The 18,276-nt window shown below is 37.9% G+C and overlaps 1 protein-coding gene across 1 annotated transcript in view; it reads right to left on the bottom strand.

Moving 5' to 3' along the window:
* Positions 1-232: 232 nt before the first annotated feature.
* Positions 233-18,276, bottom strand: part of IL1R1 (interleukin 1 receptor type 1) — a 27,694-nt gene continuing 9,650 nt past the window's right edge. Inside the window, 9 exon segments of the mRNA XM_007452633.1 lie at positions 233-651; positions 1,178-1,345; positions 2,075-2,218; positions 9,940-10,088; positions 10,886-11,003; positions 14,989-15,054; positions 17,001-17,169; positions 17,945-18,134; positions 18,234-18,276. The exon segment at positions 18,234-18,276 is cut by the window's right edge and continues 22 nt beyond it. Coding sequence (XP_007452695.1) covers positions 233-651; positions 1,178-1,345; positions 2,075-2,218; positions 9,940-10,088; positions 10,886-11,003; positions 14,989-15,054; positions 17,001-17,169; positions 17,945-18,134; positions 18,234-18,276 — 1,466 coding nt within the window.

The following is an 18,276-nucleotide window of genomic DNA, read 5'->3' as shown; positions in this document are numbered from 1 at the left end:
CAGGGCATCTGCTGCCTTGTTATAGGACTTCCCAAGCCCTCTGCTCTGAGTTGCCCTGGCCACAGGGCAACTGTCACCACATACTGCTCCCTTAACAATCCAATTCTAGGTGACCTCGGGGATAAGGGACTACACAGGTGTGTGGTATGACTGTACAAGTCAGTGAGGCCCAGCCCCGCCTGCAATGCCTGAAGACAGGAATCACCAAGGAACTTTTGACCAAGCTTCTCTGCTACCCGAGGGGCACGTGGACCTCCAGTGGCCTTTTCTCCTTAGGGTCCAGCTGAGTGGCTGGGGACAGCAGCTTGTGCTTGGCTGAAGGCGGCTGCCGCTGGACGGGCATGTGGTACCTGACCTTCTTCCAGAACCTCGAGTTCGTACTCTGTGGCCCTTCTCTAACGTCCCCTGACCAGCGTATGGCCCCCTGCTTCTGCTTAATGAATTTAATGGATTCTGGCATTTTCTCGTAGTCTGGGATTTTCTCTAGCTCCAGCAGGACAACTTTAATTCCTTCCTGAATGAGAGCGTTGTACATGGCTATCTGCTCTTCAGATGAATTCCCCAGCCAGCGGAATCCTGATATTTCTCGGGCCAAAATGATAATCAGTCTTCTGCTTTTCTTTATGGTTTCATTAGCAACCTCAACAATGCCTGAAAAACACGAAGCACAGCAAGTAAACTTTCAACTTACAGTCATTCCCTCCAGAACCCAAACCCCTCAAGGTTCTTCCCACCCCATGGCCTATGTCTCCTAATGCTCTTTTTTCTTGCCTCACCTAAGATTGAAGGAGTTTCTCATTTTATAGAATAGATCAAAAACTGACCCACAAAAGGTGAGCAGGGGTCAGAGTACTTTAAGTAGAAATTTATAAACTTTCTTGTTGAACCACTGGATCTATATCACTCCTATTTTACCATCAGTTGTAAAGTAACTACTGGATCTAACTAGTTAAGTTTTCCAAAATGAAATAAAACTTAGTTAATTGTTGCCCCAAAAGAATATGAGAAAAGTAAACACTTTGCATTTAATATGAAAATCGTCATCATGCACCACTTAAGAGGCTCTTAAAATTGTCAAATATGTACACCCAGGTCACACTCTTCCAGCAAGAGGGAACCCAAGTTTAGTAATTAAATTAGTTTTACAAGACTATTACTTTTTCCATTGCATACATACTTTCCCCAACATAGTCATCTCGGCCACTGATGAAGAGCTTATATCCACACTGTTTTTCCAAGACCTCAGGTAAGACTTTAAACACAAAAATATCTGAGTTAGAGGTGGACCCTTCCCCAGGAGTCTTTGGACATAGTATGTATGCATCATACGTCTTTCCATCTGAAGCTAAAGAGAAAATGCAATATATTTAGAATGAATAGAAAAAAAATGAGATTTGGTAAAGTCAGTATCGCAAACATGCATTTCATAGTGAATTATTAATTTTGTGTGCAATGGTATGAAGCAACAACACCAAAAGTATAATGCCTTTTTAAAGTGTTCATCTCTTACAAGTTTACATTTATTCTGTTTTACTACAAAGTTCTTCTTATATTATTCGATGGTCCCCTCATATGCAAACATTCTTTACCCCTCAGTATGGAACTACCCTTACCTCACTGTTCTCATCTTCCCCAAATGTCTAAGCCCTGAATTCTATCCATTCTTCCTTTTATATATTAGTGTAGTATTAGTTTTCTTTGAGGTTTAAACAAAAGAGAGAGTGCTTCCCTGGTGCATGAAAATTACATCATTTCTTCCATTTGATGGCAGATCATGGGGTGATCTGTGTTCTACCCAGCACAGAGCAAGTCCTCAACCACAGCTTCTGAATAACTGGATTTATAAGCAGATGCTCTAAATGCCTGTTTATCCCCCCATTATGAACACCGGAGCAGTAACTTAGAAAATACTACTATTCAGTCTGTTTGGTTAAGAAACTGTAATTATGTATAATTATGTTATTTTGTATATGCCACATTTCATTTTAAAATTTAAATAAAACCCCTCTTAGTTAGCTTTTACATCTCTTAACTATCCCAACAAGAAAATACTGCATAGAATACAAAACTGTACCTTTTTTGGGGAGAAAACCATAGAAAGAATCTCTGTACCAAAGCACAATGTCAACCTTGAAGACTTTATAGATGAAAACAGAGCATGTAATTACCAATGTTAACATGACAGATACACCAATTGTGGGCGTCTGGAAGTCAGGGACTATAGCAGAAAAGAGGAGAAAAAAATATTAGAACCCAAAGAATTTAAAAATTGAGCATAGAAAATTAAACATTATCATCCCAGAGAAACCATATTTGGGATTGGCCTGTAATCCCAAATCCCAGACAGTATTAACCCATTCATTATCATCTTTTATTAATGAGTACTAATGTACAAAGTCATTGAGAATGGATACTGTATAAAACTAAGGTGCATTGTATTAAATTTTCACCTAAGTCGTATGTAATAACATAGAAAAAAACCCAAAGACCATAGGATAGCGCATTCCATAGGACTATGAGTAAAGTCAGAGTCACTCAAGAGCCTACAAAAGTTCTACAAAAGTAGAAGAGTCAGGTGGAGAAAGCTGAAGACAGGAGGAAAGGAGAAAAGGGTTTAGTGATGTCAGATAGTATGTCACACTTCCACATCCTCCCAGCTTCACATGCTAGTTATTCATCTGATGACTGCAGAGGAGTTCATGTGGAGAGGTAAGGGAGACGAGAGAAAGAAGGAGCCTTCTAAATGTCAAGGGCCAAGGAGGCATCCAGAAAGCTCTGTTATTTTGCTTTTCCAATTTCAGTCATTGATCCATCTGCAGTTGAACTGGCTATGAAGTGGAACTCAAGATAGATCAATATCCGATTGGCCCAATTGATAGTTCACATTTACAGTCTTAATTACTGTAGCTTTGTACAAGATCATGATATCTGAAGTGTAAATCTTTGCGATTTGTTGTCTTTATTCAAGACCACCTTGACTAGTCTTGGCCCTTTACATTTCCAGTATGACCTTTAGGATAAACGTGCCCACAACAACATGCCCACACAAATGCACACCCACACTTGTACAAATATTGCTGAGATTTTGATTGGAATTGTTTTGAATCTGTAGATTAATTTGAAGGGAACTAACATATTTATAATACTGAGTATTTGTCTTTCAATCCATGGATATTGTATATCCCTCCATCTATTAGGTCTTTAATTTATCTCGATAATGTATTTTTACTTTGTATCACAGATTTTGAACAGCTGTTCCTGGATTTATTCCTACATACTGAATATTTGATAGTTTTTGATGCTACTGTAAATGTTATTTTTTAAACTTAATTTCTGTTTGTTGTTGGTATTTGCAGAAATACATAGAAATACTATATATAAACATATATACTAGTGATCATGCTAAATTCATTTAGCTATTCTAATAGTTTGTCCATAGGTTCTTTTAGATTTTCTTCCATGTACACATTCATAAATACCGTATTTTAATTCAGCTACAAATTATCTTAAAATATTTCACAAACACTTTAAGATTTTTTTATTGGAGTATAGCTGATTTATAATGTCATGTTAGTTTCAGGTGTACAGCAAAGTGATTCAGTTATATATACAAATAAAATATATAATTCAGTTATATATGTATATATATTGTATATATATATTCTTTTTATTTTTTCCCCTTATAGGTTATTACAAAATATTGAGTATAGTTCCCTGTGCTATACAGTATGTTCTTGTTGTTTATCTATTATATATATATTAGTATGTATATGTTAATCCCAAACTCCTAATTTATCTCTGCCCCTCCCCTTCCACTTTGGGAACCATAAGTTTGTTTGCTATGTCTGTGTGTCTATTTCTGTTTTGTAAACAAGTTCATTTGTATCTTTTTTTTTTAGATTCCACATATAAGTGATATCATATATTTGTCTTTCTCTGTTTGGTCTACTTAGTATGATAATCTCTAGGTCTATCCATGTTGATACAAGTGGAATTATTCTATTTATGGCAGAGTAACATTTTATCGCAAATATATACCACATCTTCTTTATCCATTCATCTGTTGATAGACATTTAGGTTGCTTCCATTGTTAAATAGTGCTGTTAGGAACACTGGGGTGCATGTATCTTTTTGAATTATAGTTTTCTCTGGCTATATGCCCAGAAGTGGGATTGCAGGATCATATGGTAACTCTATTTTTAGTTTTCTAAGGAACCACCATACTGTTCTCTATAGTGGCTGTACCAATTTTCATTCTCACCAACAGCATATGAGGGTTCCCTTTTCTCCATTCCCTCTCCAGCATTTATTATTTGTAGATGTTTTGATGATGGCCATTTTGACAAGAATGAGGTGACACCTCATTGTAGTTTTGAGTTGCATTTCTATAATAATTAGTGATGGTGAGCATTTTTTCATGTGCCTGTTGGCTATCTGTATGTCTTCTTTGGAAAAATGTCTATTTAGGTCTTCTGCACATTTTTTGATTGGGGTTTTTTTTTGTTATTGAGTTGTATGACTATTTGTGTATTTTGGAGATTAATCCCTTGTCGGATGCATCATTTGCAAATAATTTTTCCAATTCTATAGGTCATCTTCTCACTTTGTTTATGGTTTCATTTACTGTGCAAAAGCTTTTAAAGTTTACTTAAAATGCAATGCAACAGATTTCTGTGTATTACTTTTTCTACCCTGCAACTTTACCAAATTCATTGATGAGCTCTAGTAGTTTTCTGGTAGTATCTTTAGCATTTTCTATGTACAGTATCATGTCACCTGCAAACAGTGACAGTTTTACCTCTTTTCCAATTTGGTTTCCCTTTATTTCTTTTTCTTCTCTGATTGCTCTGGCTAGGAATCCTAAAATTAAGTTGAATAAAAGTGGCAAGAGTGGGCATCCTTGTACTGTTCCTGAGGAAATCTTAGAGAAAATGCTTTCAGCTTTTCAGTGTTGATTATAATGTTAGCTGTGGGTTTGTCATATATGACTTTTATTATGTTATGTTCCCTCTGTGCCCACTTTCTGCAGAGTTTTTGTCATAAATGGGTGTTGAATTTTGTCAAAAGCTTCTTCTGCATCTATTGAGATGATCATGTGGTTTTTATTCTGCAATTTGTTAATGTGGTGTATCACACTGATTGATTCGTGGATACTGAAAAACCCTTGCATCCCTGGGATAAATCCCATTTGATCATGGTGTATGATCCTTTTAATGTATTGTTGGATTTGGTTTGCTAGTATTTTTTGAGGATGTTTGCATTTATATTCATCACTGATACTGGCCTGTAATTTTCTTTTTTGTGGCATCTTTGTCTGGTTTTGGTATCAGGGTGATGGGGGCCTCATAGAATGCGTGTGGAAGTGTTCCTTCCTCTGCAATTCTTTGGAATAGTTTCAGAAGGATAAGCATTAACTCTTCTCTAAATATTTGGTAGAATTCACCTGTGAAACCATCTGGTCCTGAACTTTCGTTTGTTGGGAGTTTTAAAATCACAGATTCAATTTTAGTACTTGTAATTGGTCTGTTCATATTATCTATTTCATCCTGTTTCAGTCTTGGGAGACTGTACCTTTCTAGGAATTTGTCCATTTCTTTTAGGCTGTCCATTTTATTGGCATATAGCTAGTTGCTGTAGTCTCTTATGATCCTCTTATGACACTGTATTTCTGCAGTGTCAGTTGTCACTTCTTTTTTGTTTCTAATTTTATTACTTTGGGCCATCTCCCTTTTTTCTTGATGAGTCTGGCTAAAGGTTTATCAGTTTTCTTTATTTCTGCTCTGCTCTTTATGATTTCTTTCCTTCTATTAACTTTGGGTTTTGTTTGTTGTTCTTCCTCTAGTTACTTTAGGTATTAGATTAGGTTATTTGAGATTTTTCTTGTTTCCTAGGATTGTATCACTATAAACTTCCCTCTTAGGACTGCCTTTGCTGCATCCCAGAGGTTTTGGATGGACATGTCTTTTTCATTTGTCTCTAGGGGTTTTTTCCTTATTTCCTCTTTGATTTCTTCAGGTGATCCACTGGTTCTTTAGTAGCATATTATATAGCCTCCACATGTTTGTGTTTTTTTGCAGTTTTTTTCTTGTAGTTGATTTCTAATCTCACAGTGTTGTGGTTGGAAACGATGCTTGATATGATTTCCATTTTCTTAAATTTACCAAGGCTTGCTTTGTGGCCCAACATGTGATCTATCCTGGAGAATGTTCCATGTGCACTTGAAAAGAATGTGTATTCCCTGCTTTCAGATGGAATGCTCTTATAATTATCAGTTAAGTCCATCTGGTCTACTGTGCCATGTAAGGCCTGAGTTTCCTGATTGATGCTCAGTCTGGATGATCTGTCCATTGATGTAAGTAGGGTGTTAAAGTCCCCCACTATTATTGCCTTACTGTCAATTTCTCCTTTTATATCTGATAACATTCTCCTTATATATCGAGGTGCTCCTTATATGCTAGGTGCATATATATTTACAATTGTTAAATCTTCTTGGATTGATCCCTTGGTCATTATGTAGTGTCCTTCTTTGTCTCTTGTAACAGTCTTTATTTTAAAGTCTATTTTGTCTGATATGAGAATTGCTATACCAGCTTCCTTTTGATTTCCATTTGCATGGTATATCTTTTTCCATCCCCTCAGTTTCAGTCTGTATATATCTCTAGATCTGAAGTGGGTCTCTGGTAGATGATATATGTATATATGGGTCTTGTTTTTGTATCTATTCAGCCAGTCTGTATGTTCTTATTGCCATTTTGTTAATTGTTCTGGATTTGTCTTGGTAGGACTTTTTTTTTTCTTTTGTTCTCTTGTGATTTGATGACTACCTCTAGTGTTAGTTTCCTTTTTTGTGTGTATATCTATTGTAGATTTTTGGTTTGTGGTTAGCATGAGGTCTTGGTATAGCAGGCTATATATATACACTATTGTATTAAGTTGCTGATCTCTTAATTTCAAATGCATTTTAAAGATCCTGCATTTGTACTCTCCTCATGATTACTGGTTTTCATATCTTTGTGTGTCTATGATTTCCTGCCTTTACTGTATGTTTTGCTTTATTGGTAAGCTTTCCTGTTATGTAATTTTCTTGTTTCTAGTTGAGAAGTTCCTTTAGCATGTTTTGTAAAGCTGGCTTGGTGGTACTGAATTCTTTTAGCTTTTACTTATCTGTAAAGCTTTTGATTTCTCCATCAAATCTGAAGAATAAACTTGCTGTGTAGATTATTTGTGGTGGTAGGTTTTTCCATTACATCATTGTAAAAATACAGTGCCACTCCCTTCTGGCCTACAGAGTTTCTGCTGAAAAACCAACTGATACGCTTATGTGGTTTCCCTTGTATGTTATTTTCTGCTTTTCCCTTGTTGCTTTTAATATTTTCTCTTTATCATTAATTTTTGTCAGTTTGATTACTATGTGTCTCAGCATGTTCCTCCTTGGTTTTAATCCTGTATGGGACTCTCTGTGCATCCTGGAATTGGGTGACTGTTTCCTTTCCCATGTTAGGGAAAATTTCAGCTATTATCTCTTCAATTATTTTCTCAGGTCCTTTCTCTCTTCTCCTTCTGGGACCCATATAGTTCAAATATTGGTGCATTTGACATTGTCCCCAAGGTCTTGTAAACTGTCCTCATATTTCTCATTCTTTTTTCTGCTCTTTAGCAGTGGCTTCCACCACTGGGTCTTCCTAATCTAATTTTGCAGCCCCATGTAGGTTGATGAGTCTGAACTTTTAAAAGCAACCTATATGATTCTGAAAATAAGTGGTCTCAAGACCAATTTTACAAACTATTAATGGAGCAAATAAGGAACTCTAATGGTGAAATTGTGAGGAAAATAATTTTAGTGCAATGAAAAAGGAGACAGCAAAGGAAATAAGGGTACAGTGAAGTAAGAGAAAGTACAAGAAGCCAAGAGTAGAATTTTGAGTTGACAAATGCTGCAGAGTACCAGTGAAATGAGGAGGGGGAGAAAGCTGAATAACACTTGAAGGAGTCTGTAAGAGGCTTGAAATAGCCAGTAGGCCATGAGGAATCACTGAAGCCTTTTAAGAATAAGAAACACACAAGATGGCCAAGTAGAAGGACCTTGAGTTCACCTCCTCTCACAAGCACCCCAAAATCCAAAATCACACCTAACTGCTGACCCACCATTGATAAAAGAGTGGAACCTACCAAAAATGACATTCTACATCCAAGGAATTAAAGAAGAAATCATGATGAGATGGTATGAGGGGCACACTCACAATATAATTAAATCCCATACCACCCGGGTGGGCAACCCACAAACTGGAGAATAATTATATTGCTGAAGTTCTCCCACAGGCATGAGAACTCTGAGCCCCACATCCGGCTCCCTGACCTAGGAGTCTGGCATCAGGAGGAAGAGCCCCCAGATCACTTGGCTTTGAAAGCCCATGGGGCTTCACTGCAGGAGCTCCACAGGACTGGGGGAAAGAGATTCCACTCTTGGAGGGCACACAAGGTCTTGTGCACACCAAAACCCAGGGCAAAAGCAGTGACCATAGGAGTCATTACCTGCTGGTTTGGAGGGTCTGCTGGGCAGGCGGCAGCTGTGGCTCTCTCTGGGATCATAAAAGCCGGTGGCAGACATATCTGGGAGTGTTCATCTGTGTGAACTCTTGCTAGAGGCAGATGTCTTGCTTGGGTCTTTGGCACCAAGACCTGGCCTCCTGCAACAGCCTGTAGGCTCCAGTGCTGGGCTGCATCAGGCCAAACGACCACCCAGGGCAGGAACACAGCCCCACCCATCAGCAGACAGGCTGCCTAAAGACTTCCTGAGCCCACAGCCAGCTCTAGATGTTCCCCTTGACACGGCCCTGCCCCCCAGAGGGCCAAGCCCCAGCGGCACCCACCAGTGGTCAGGCACTGGCCCCTCCTACCAGGAAGCCTGCATGAGCCCCTAAACCAGCCTCACCCACCAGAAGCAAGAAAACTATCATCCCACAGCCTGTGGAACTGAGTACCAAACAGGTCAGAAGCTACCCTGGGACCAGCTGGTCCCAGGCCACTGGGTAGCAAGAGGGGAGTGTACTGACACATAGGACATCCCCTACAGAGGGCCACTTCTCCAAGACCAAGAAACATAACTAATCTTCCATACACATAAAAATACAAATAGAAAGTTAACAAAATGAGACAGCAAAGGAATACATTCCAGACGAAGGAACAAGATAAAACCCCAGCAAAACAACTAAATGAAGTGGAGACAGGCAATCTGCCCAAGAAAGAGTTCAATATAATGATCGTAAAGATGATCCAAGAACTTGGGGAAAGAATGGATGCACAGAGCAAAAAGCTATAAGAAGTTTTTAACACAAAGTTAGAAAATATAGAGGCAACCGGCATTGAATACCATAACTTTAAATGAAAAATACACTAGAAGGGATCAATGGCAGAATAAATGAGGCAGAAAAATGAATCAGTGAGCAGAAACACAAATACTGCCAATATTGTGTTTGATTACAGAATTCATGAAAACCATTAACTTCTGACATCCTGTCTGGAAAGTGGATATTTAGGCTTCCCCTGTGCGTTCATCATGTAGTGGTTTACCTAAAAATATTCATTAGGTAGCGAGGATGACCAGACTTAACTTGCTATTAGCTCTGGAAATAGAATGATTAGTAATTATCTGCAACATCACAGAATTTATATTCAAGTAAAGAAAACTAAGATAGATATGGACATGCATAGCAGAGGCCCTGTTGGGCAGAGAGATGGGTTAAGAGTAGGCAGCAGGACAGCAAAACCTCCTAGAAGAAGATATGGTTCATCTGGGAAGTAAAAAAGGAATGGCAGTCCCCAGGTTAAGAGGAATCTAAGAGCATTCTGGGCAGAGGAAATGGCATTGTAAACCTCAAGGTCATGAAATCTTACTACAGGAAAACAAAATTGCATTTCAAATAAACAGCTGTGTTTACCTGGATGTATTAATTGGATATATGCTGTACTCCTTCCTTCTGTATTCTTGGCTAAACAGATAAATGGATGTAGAAAAAATTTACTTTCCACTGCTGTAATATTAAGCCGTGAGATGACTGTACTCCTTTGGTTTAAAGGATTCTGCACGCTGTTCAAAAGAGTAATTGTATAAATGGCATCAATTATAGATACGACAAGCATCCCTGGTTTATCGTTACAGCAGAAATAATCACCAGCCCTAAGCACAGGTATAAGAATCAGGCTTTTAGCAAGACTGATCTGATATTTCATAGCCCTAAGACCACTGTTAGTAAAAGACTCAGTAGCACAGAGAAATAAAATTAAAATTACCAGCTTCCAAGAAGGAAAATGGGGACATAGGCCTTCTGGTCTCCATGGGGCACAAAGAATATATGAAACGAGAGTAGATTGGGACAGATGGGAAAGGGTTTGCAGGTGATGCTAAGAAGTAATAGGGCACCATCAGAGACCTGAGCAGGGGAGTGCCTGATTCTTGGCCACAATGAATGAGTCTTTTCTAAACTACTTTAAAAATGGAATGACATGAAGGATAATTCAGGACACTTGCTTCATGGGAATGCTGCAACATTTTTAACTGAATTTAAGAGAAAGCCTTCCAAGTGGTCTGGAATTTGTACCATAATGACATGTACTGTCACCTTCATTGGACAAGATCTTATGAATCCTGCTGAGCTTAGCAAAACTCAATATGGGCAGCAAAGGGTTAAGGACCAATCAATGACCAACTTGATCACTGCCACTAGATTCAGTCATAATGGTTATATAACGTATGACATGGAATTTAATACCAAAATGTCTCTATGGCATGTCTGGCTCTTGGCATACTTACTATGTAAACTCTTCCATCATCATAGGTTAATACCAAAATGTCTCTATGGCATGTCTGGCTCTTGGCATACTTACTATGTAAACTCTTCCATCATCATAGGCTCATATTCCTTAATTCCTGACCCATTCCACCTCCAGTAGACAAAGTTACTTAAGTGGCCGGTAACATTGCAGATCAGTTGGAGCCAGGATCCTGCAAAGGAATGTATTTTTAATCATAACATTAATGGACTTTTACCTGATCTATCTAGATTAATAAATGACTGTTGAACAAAAATTTTAAATTACAGGAAAGCAAAAAGAAGAAAGTGCCCTTATATCCACCACCAAGAGGTAAGCACTATTAGTAACTTTACGTATCTCATTCCTTACCTTTCTGTGTACGTATGCAGTTTTTAAAATGGGGTGTCATTGTCTATTTGTAGTTATTGTACATTGAGAATTTTGGCTCACGTGATTAGCCTTCAAAATAGGCTATTTCATGGCAGTTTACTATTCCATCATACAGACATACTATGATGAATTCCTTTCCTATTGCTAAACGTAATTTGTTTCTAATTTTCCATTATTATGATTAACATTCCAATGAATGTTCCTGTACGTCAACATTGTACATATCCTGAAGTATTACTCTGAATAAAAATCTGGAAGAACTGAGTTAAAAGAGATACATATTTTTAAAAGCCAAACGCCCTGTCCCAAGGGAGACTATACCAGTCTGCCCTCTGTCCAGCAGTGTATGCAAGAGTCATTTATCCCCAGAAGCCCCAGATACCAAGTGTTTTTGGTTAGCCATTGCCAATTGAGAGAAGAAAAAAATTCCATTTAAATTTTCATCTGCATTTCTTGAGCTCATGGTAAATTAACATGTTTTTCATAAGCTTAGTATTCATTTGCCTTTCTTTTAAGAATTGCTTGTTATGGGCTTCCCTGGTGGCGCAGTGGTTAAGAATACACCTGCCAATGCAGGATCCAGGAAGATCCCACGTGCCGCGGAGCAACTAAGCCTGTGCGCCACAACTACTGAGCCTGCGCTCTAGAGCCCATGTGCCACAACTACTGAAGCCCGTGTGCCTAGAGCCGGTGCTGCACAACAAGAGAAGCCACCGCAGTGAGAAGCCTGTGCACCGCAAGGAAGAGTAGCCCCTGCTCTCTGCAACTAGAGAAAAGCTCCACGCAAAGCAACAAAGACCCAACGCAGCCAAAAATAAGTAAATAGAACAAATAAATTTTTAAGAAAAGAATTGCTTGTTATTCCTAATGGCCATTACTATGCTGCATTCTCATATTATTAACCTTATGATGCATGGAAGCTCTTAAATTATCAAGGATAGTAACTCTTTATCACACGTGAAAACTACCGCAAATATCTTTGAGCTTGTTTTCATTTTGTTATTGTTTATGGAAATTCTTTAGTGTATATATTTTTATTATTTGGCCGAATTTACAATTATTTTATACTACATCTTCACTATTTTTGTTGTTGTTGTTGAAAAGCTCTCTCTACCATCAAATCAGGAAAATATTCCATGTACTTTTTTCTTTCAGGTATATATGATGTTTGCACTGTTGTATTTTGATTGTTTTAGTTCTTTATTCTGTCTAGAATATAACTTGGGTATGGTGTGAGAGAAAGCTTTAACTTAATGTTTTTATCCCAATAGTTGGCTGATAATTCCAGAATCTCTTACTGAATAATAAATCTCTTCCTCAGTTATGTAAGAATTATAAAATAATTATTTGGGACTTTCTAGGTTGATCTGGCGCCAGGGGTACCACACTCTTAATTATTGCAGTTTTAGGGTAAATATATCATTTAGCTTTTCTTCCCAGTATTATCTTAGTAAATCTCAGCATTTTATTCTGCCAGGTGAATTTCAGTATCACTTGACAATTTTTAAGCCCATTCATATTTTTATTGGAATTCTATTAAATCTGTAACTTACTGTTGAGAGTCCATATCTTTACAGCTTCCAGTTTTTCATATAGGAAAAACACACATCCTTATTACAGTTTTTCTTAAATTTGTGTTTCTTGAGATTGTTTTTATTATTGCTCCCTTTGGAGCTTTTTTGGATCTTTTTATCCCAGTTGCCTAACTCTCCATGAATTTTTAATACCACAGATATACACTATATCTATTGACTTAGATTTTTTCACCTCCTAAGAACCAATTTTCTCCCCATTGCCGACAGCATCTCCCCATCCCTTTAAGAATGTATGCTTTAAATCTCCCAGTTTTTTGAGATTTATAGGTCAGAGTTTGTGGGGGTTTTGTTTGGTTGGTTTTTTCTTCCTTATAAATCCAATATAATTTTTAAAGGTTTTGCTAAGCTATCCTATAGACATCTCTGTGGCATTTACTGTTGCAAATAGGATCTCTTTTCCCACTGTTTTCTTGGTTTTTGCTAAATAAGTCTAATATTTTAGAATATTAATTTTATATCTGGTCAATACAATAATATTTGTAGGTACATCATTATATGATCTGAAAAAATACCGTTCTTTTCTCCCCTACAGTCAGCATGCCTTGGTTCTTTTATCTTTGCATTAGTGGGCACTTCTGGAACATATTAAGGCCTAGACCTGTAGAAGGTTTAACACTGCATAGTGTTTCACCATTAAAAATGTTGGTGACGATTGGTTTGAACTGATGTTATTAAGTGCAGAAAGTATCCCTCAATTCCTATTTTTCTAAGTCATTTTATTGGTAATTAAGATGAAATCTTATCAAATAAATGTCTGATTATTATAGGATACTCATATGCCACAGTGATCAGGCCTCTGATCAATGTGATATATTAAAATTATTATTTCCTAATGTAAACTTATTTTTAGATTTGTAGATCAAATCTAGGCTTTAGAGCTCTAAGTATACATTCCTCGAGCATGCTTTCTCAACAGGGCAAAATGTGTTTCTTGGCGAGGAGAGCAAGAGAAGCTTAGCTATTGCAATGGTTTGTGGCCTTTCAAAGTGTCATAGTGCATATCTGGGTATTAAATATCTGAGAAACCAATGAGTATTAGGGAAAAAATGGCTTGTTAGGCACTACAGAGGAGCAATAATGGGGGGGAAAGGGTTGAAACACCGCTCTGGATTCTACGGGACAATATTTAAAATTTTCACATCTTTGTTTACATCTATGAATGTCTTTATATTACTTTCCACCACGAAGAACAACATGGCCAAATACAGAATTCAGAGGTCACAAATTTTACCTTCTAATCTCTGTACAATTGCTCTTTGTCTTCATGCAGTTACTATTACAGGATTCTATATGCCAGCCTGATTTTTGATCCTCTGATACAAAAATCTGTTTTTATGTTTGGACCAGTGGTTTCCAACAGAACTTTCAGCGTTGGCAAAAATGTTCTATAGTTGTGCTGTCTCATACGTAGTCACTAATCACGTCACTCTTCAGCCCTTGACTGAGGGACTAATTTTTAATTAAATAAATTTACTTAATTTAAATTTACATGTATGTAGCCACACATGCCTAGTGGCTATCATATTGCATAGCTTAGATCTGACTGCTTATCGTGTTACATCTTTATTCTTAAAATGAACATTTTCACTAACTTAGAAAAATAGTTTTCTAGAATAACTGTCTTTTTGGCCTGTAGTCCTATTCTACCTAAAAGCTTAACTCTGATCATAAGAAATCCATCCTGCACCAAATAAATTACATTTCTTATTCCTAGGCCTACTGAACTTGGTCTTTTTCTTTTTTTTTTTTTTTTAAGATTTTTTTGATGTGGACCGCTTTTAAAGCCTTTATTGAAGTTGCTTCTGTTTTATGTTTTGGTCTTCTGGCCGCGAGGCATGTAGGATCTTAGTTCCCCAACCCGGGATCGAACCCGCACCCCCTACATTAGAAGGCGAAGTCTTAACCACTGGACGGCCAGGGAAGTCCCTGAACTTGGTCTTTGGCTGATGTCTTCACGAGTAATAAGTGTCCATAGGAAAGTAAGGGTGGGCCAATCAGACATGGCTAGATGTTTGCCATAAGAGGCAAGAAATCCAAAGACACATTTAAGACATAATCTGTGCCACTTTCCCTCTAACTTTAGATGTATCCACTAAACAGCTTAGGTTGTGTGCAGAAAAGGTGCAGTTTATCTTAATCTCCAGTGCAACAAATACTGATTTCAGCATATCCTGATTGGAGCCCACTTACCCAAGACCACTTCCATCGTCTCATTAGCTGGACTCACAATCTCAGGTCTCTTGTTCGTGGATTTCACTGAAAGAAAAACATCCATAAGGTCTCTTTAGACCAGAATCTCAAGTGATGACCACACATGGCAAAATATACCAAAAATATACTACAAGGCATGATGACCACACTTGGCAAAATAATATACTACAAGGCATCTGCCCGATATTCCCTCTACTGGCCAAAGCATATATAGCAGGAGACAGAAGGCCAGAGGTGAAGGTAGGAGGCTGACACAGAGACCACAGCAAAACCCACAGAGTTGGCCCTTCTGAACCCAGAGTTTGGTGCTGCAAAAAAAAAAAACCCACACATCACCAGGCCCTGGGTCTCCGGGTCTCCAGACAAGTGCCCCTCTTCATGCAAATCAGGAAAAACGAGTCGTCGTGGAAAGGGACTTCCCTGGATGGAGCATTATTAACCAGAAGGCCATCTATTGCTAGACGTGCTTGTACTTAGTAATTTTCACAATGACCCAAGAGTGAAAGCCACAGTTATTGAAGAATGCCAGACATTTTGGCATAATTTATTAAAATAAGCATAAAAATACTAAGGAGCTCCAGAAATTAATCTGACCTATCTGGGGCCAAGCCTGAGAAACTATGAATTCAAATGTCCAGTATTCATTCCGCCACAGTCAAAAAAAAAAATGCAGCTCCATCAGGGCAGGATACTGTCTCCTTTGTTCCCTAATGTATACCTAGAATAGTGCCTGAAACATAGTAGATGCCCAATAAATATTTATAAATCCACCTTTAGAAGAAAACAAAATACAGCCTCACATCTGATTAAGTATATTATTTCTACGTAAGGGATCAGAGAGGATGGCAGAAAGTATTTAAAACCCATTTGACCTATTTTTAAAATTCTGTAGTGCCCCGTTTTCCCTAAAATTTGGTCTGCTGGTCTGGTTGCAGTACCCCAAGGAAAACAAATCAGAGCTACACAATGACCAGAGAGGGGCTGCTCAGGAACTCAGGATGGTTGTGATTCAAGGACTCCTGAAATTTACGAGTCATTGATGCTTGTAGGATGTAGGGAAGGAATTGATTCTGAGACAATAAAATTAACCTTTGGGAAAAAAAAATGAATTATTGTAGAATTGAGAAAACATAGCTCTCTGAAAAGTGATCATAATCTGGGTTTACCTGGGATAGGCCCTGTTTATGCCTGTTCTCCCAGCGTAATTACTGATAGAGACTGCTTTGACTTTCAAAGTCCTGGTTAAACTAACTCTATTCTTATCTTACTGAAAGCTTAGAAAACCCTGGTATTTACAGAAAGGTTGAGCATTCTGCCCATCCCCGGGTAACTTGTAGGAGTGCCCTGGTTTTATTTTGTTGTAGTTTTTAATATGAAATATGGTTAATAGAAGCCTCAGGAAAACTAACAAGAATAATCATCACGCACCTACTCATTTCTCATCTGTCTGGCCCCAGGCACAGGACCACAAGCTGAGCACACTTGATCTCTCACTTTTGCAACAAGCTTGGAAGCTTGAATTTTCTTACAGAGGAGGAAACAGCCTTAGAGAAGTTAAGTGACTGGACTAACAGAGATCTAACAAGAGTGTAACTTGTTCCAAAGTTCATTAGCATCCATCCATCACGCCAATGACGGCTAGACACTCAGACTGCCCAAGTGAGGGATCTCAGAACTGTCGTTCCTCCAGTGCCTCTCCAGAGAACCCTCTGGAGAGGCAGCTCTAGCCAGGCCAAAGAACGTGCCTCCGAGTTCAGCTGGAACACAGAGCTCATCCTTGTCTGTTTGATCAGCACTGCCTCTGAAGTAGGAATGAGAAACACATACATAGCATATGGAACAACAAAAACTAAACTAAAGCCAGGTGACCTCTGGCAAGTCATCAAGCTTCTCTTGGATTTAGTCCCTCCATAGACAGTGAAGGTGATATTAGAGTTATGGTCTCTGGGCCTCCCTGGATTTAAAATCCTAGGATTGGAGCTCTGACTCACCTAGAGTAATGAGTTTTATCGCCCGGGTGACATGATACTGCTTTCCCAAGTGTGCGTAGGATGCATGACACGTATAGTGCCCATTATGCGCCGTAGTCACATTCGTGATGATGAGTTTATTTGTTATTCCAACAAAGTTTATGTTGTCAAGAAGTAGAGGTTTGCAGTCCTAGACAGTGGGAGAGGAAGGAAGTATTGAAAACCAATTATTCATATTTATATTCGTACGTATATGAATAGAAAGGTTCCTTGCATACAAGTTTTAATATTGCATTTGTTTGCAAAGTCATAATTACATTCCCAGGATTTACATTTTTATGCCTATGAGGTTTGCACTTTGAAGACAAGTGAAGACAAACTTACTCTGCAAGAGAAACACATTTGAGGAAAGAATGCTAACACTGTAGTGGCTTAGTAATGCTATACTTGCATTCTTCACCGATATTATTTATTTTGTATTTTTTAACCTCTACAAGGTGATTCTCCATGTAAGCTCCAACAAGCCAGGTAGATCAGAGATACCAGAATATGACGTATTCCATGGAGTGCTGGCCAATCGCCTTTCAGACAGTTAGAGAAACCACTAGGTTATCCAAGGACCACTTAATGTTTGTAATAAAACACAAAATAGTATACTTTGTAACAAATAGTTATTTCTTAAAAACCCTAAATTTATAATCATCCTTATCTTTAAACATCTTTTATGCCTACTATACTTTTCTCAGCTCTACCTTATTAAACAAAAATGATGTATCTTTAGTTAAGCTGCAAATTAAATGTGTACAGTCTTAACACCTTTTAAAAACATCCTATTAAATTTCACCACTCAAAGGCAAAATAATATGCCAAAGGAAAAAGTGCTTTGCAGGTTCATCCTACTGTCTGTGATAGAAAACTATTTTATTTGCTAGATGAGTAGAATGCCATATGTAATATAAAATTACCTTATACCACTGTATTTGGGGTAACTCATTGTTTTCATCTTTGAAAAAATCCAAATAAGGACATACAAGTTGTCCATCTCCTGGAATCAGTAGTCTCTGTGTAAATACGGCTTGTGAATTGTAACACAAGTTAGGCTCATGCTGTACAAACTCTGCAGCTATTTTAGTTTTGAGGCAGTAAGTTGAATTGCTAAAATAAATCAAAATAGGTTTATTAAAAGATTTTTCTGTCCTCAACTATTGCAGGTACATACAACGCACATTTGTAACATATTAATTCCTTTCTTACCTCACTGCACAGTAGTAATATCCTGAATCCTCTACTTCAGCAG

The sequence above is a fragment of the Lipotes vexillifer genome, unplaced genomic scaffold (genome assembly GCF_000442215.2).
Source record: "Lipotes vexillifer unplaced genomic scaffold, Lipotes_vexillifer_v1.1 scaffold828, whole genome shotgun sequence".
NCBI lineage: Eukaryota > Metazoa > Chordata > Mammalia > Artiodactyla > Lipotidae > Lipotes > Lipotes vexillifer.
Note: the sequence above shows the minus strand (reverse complement) of the source record. Positions and strands in the feature narration are given on the sequence as shown.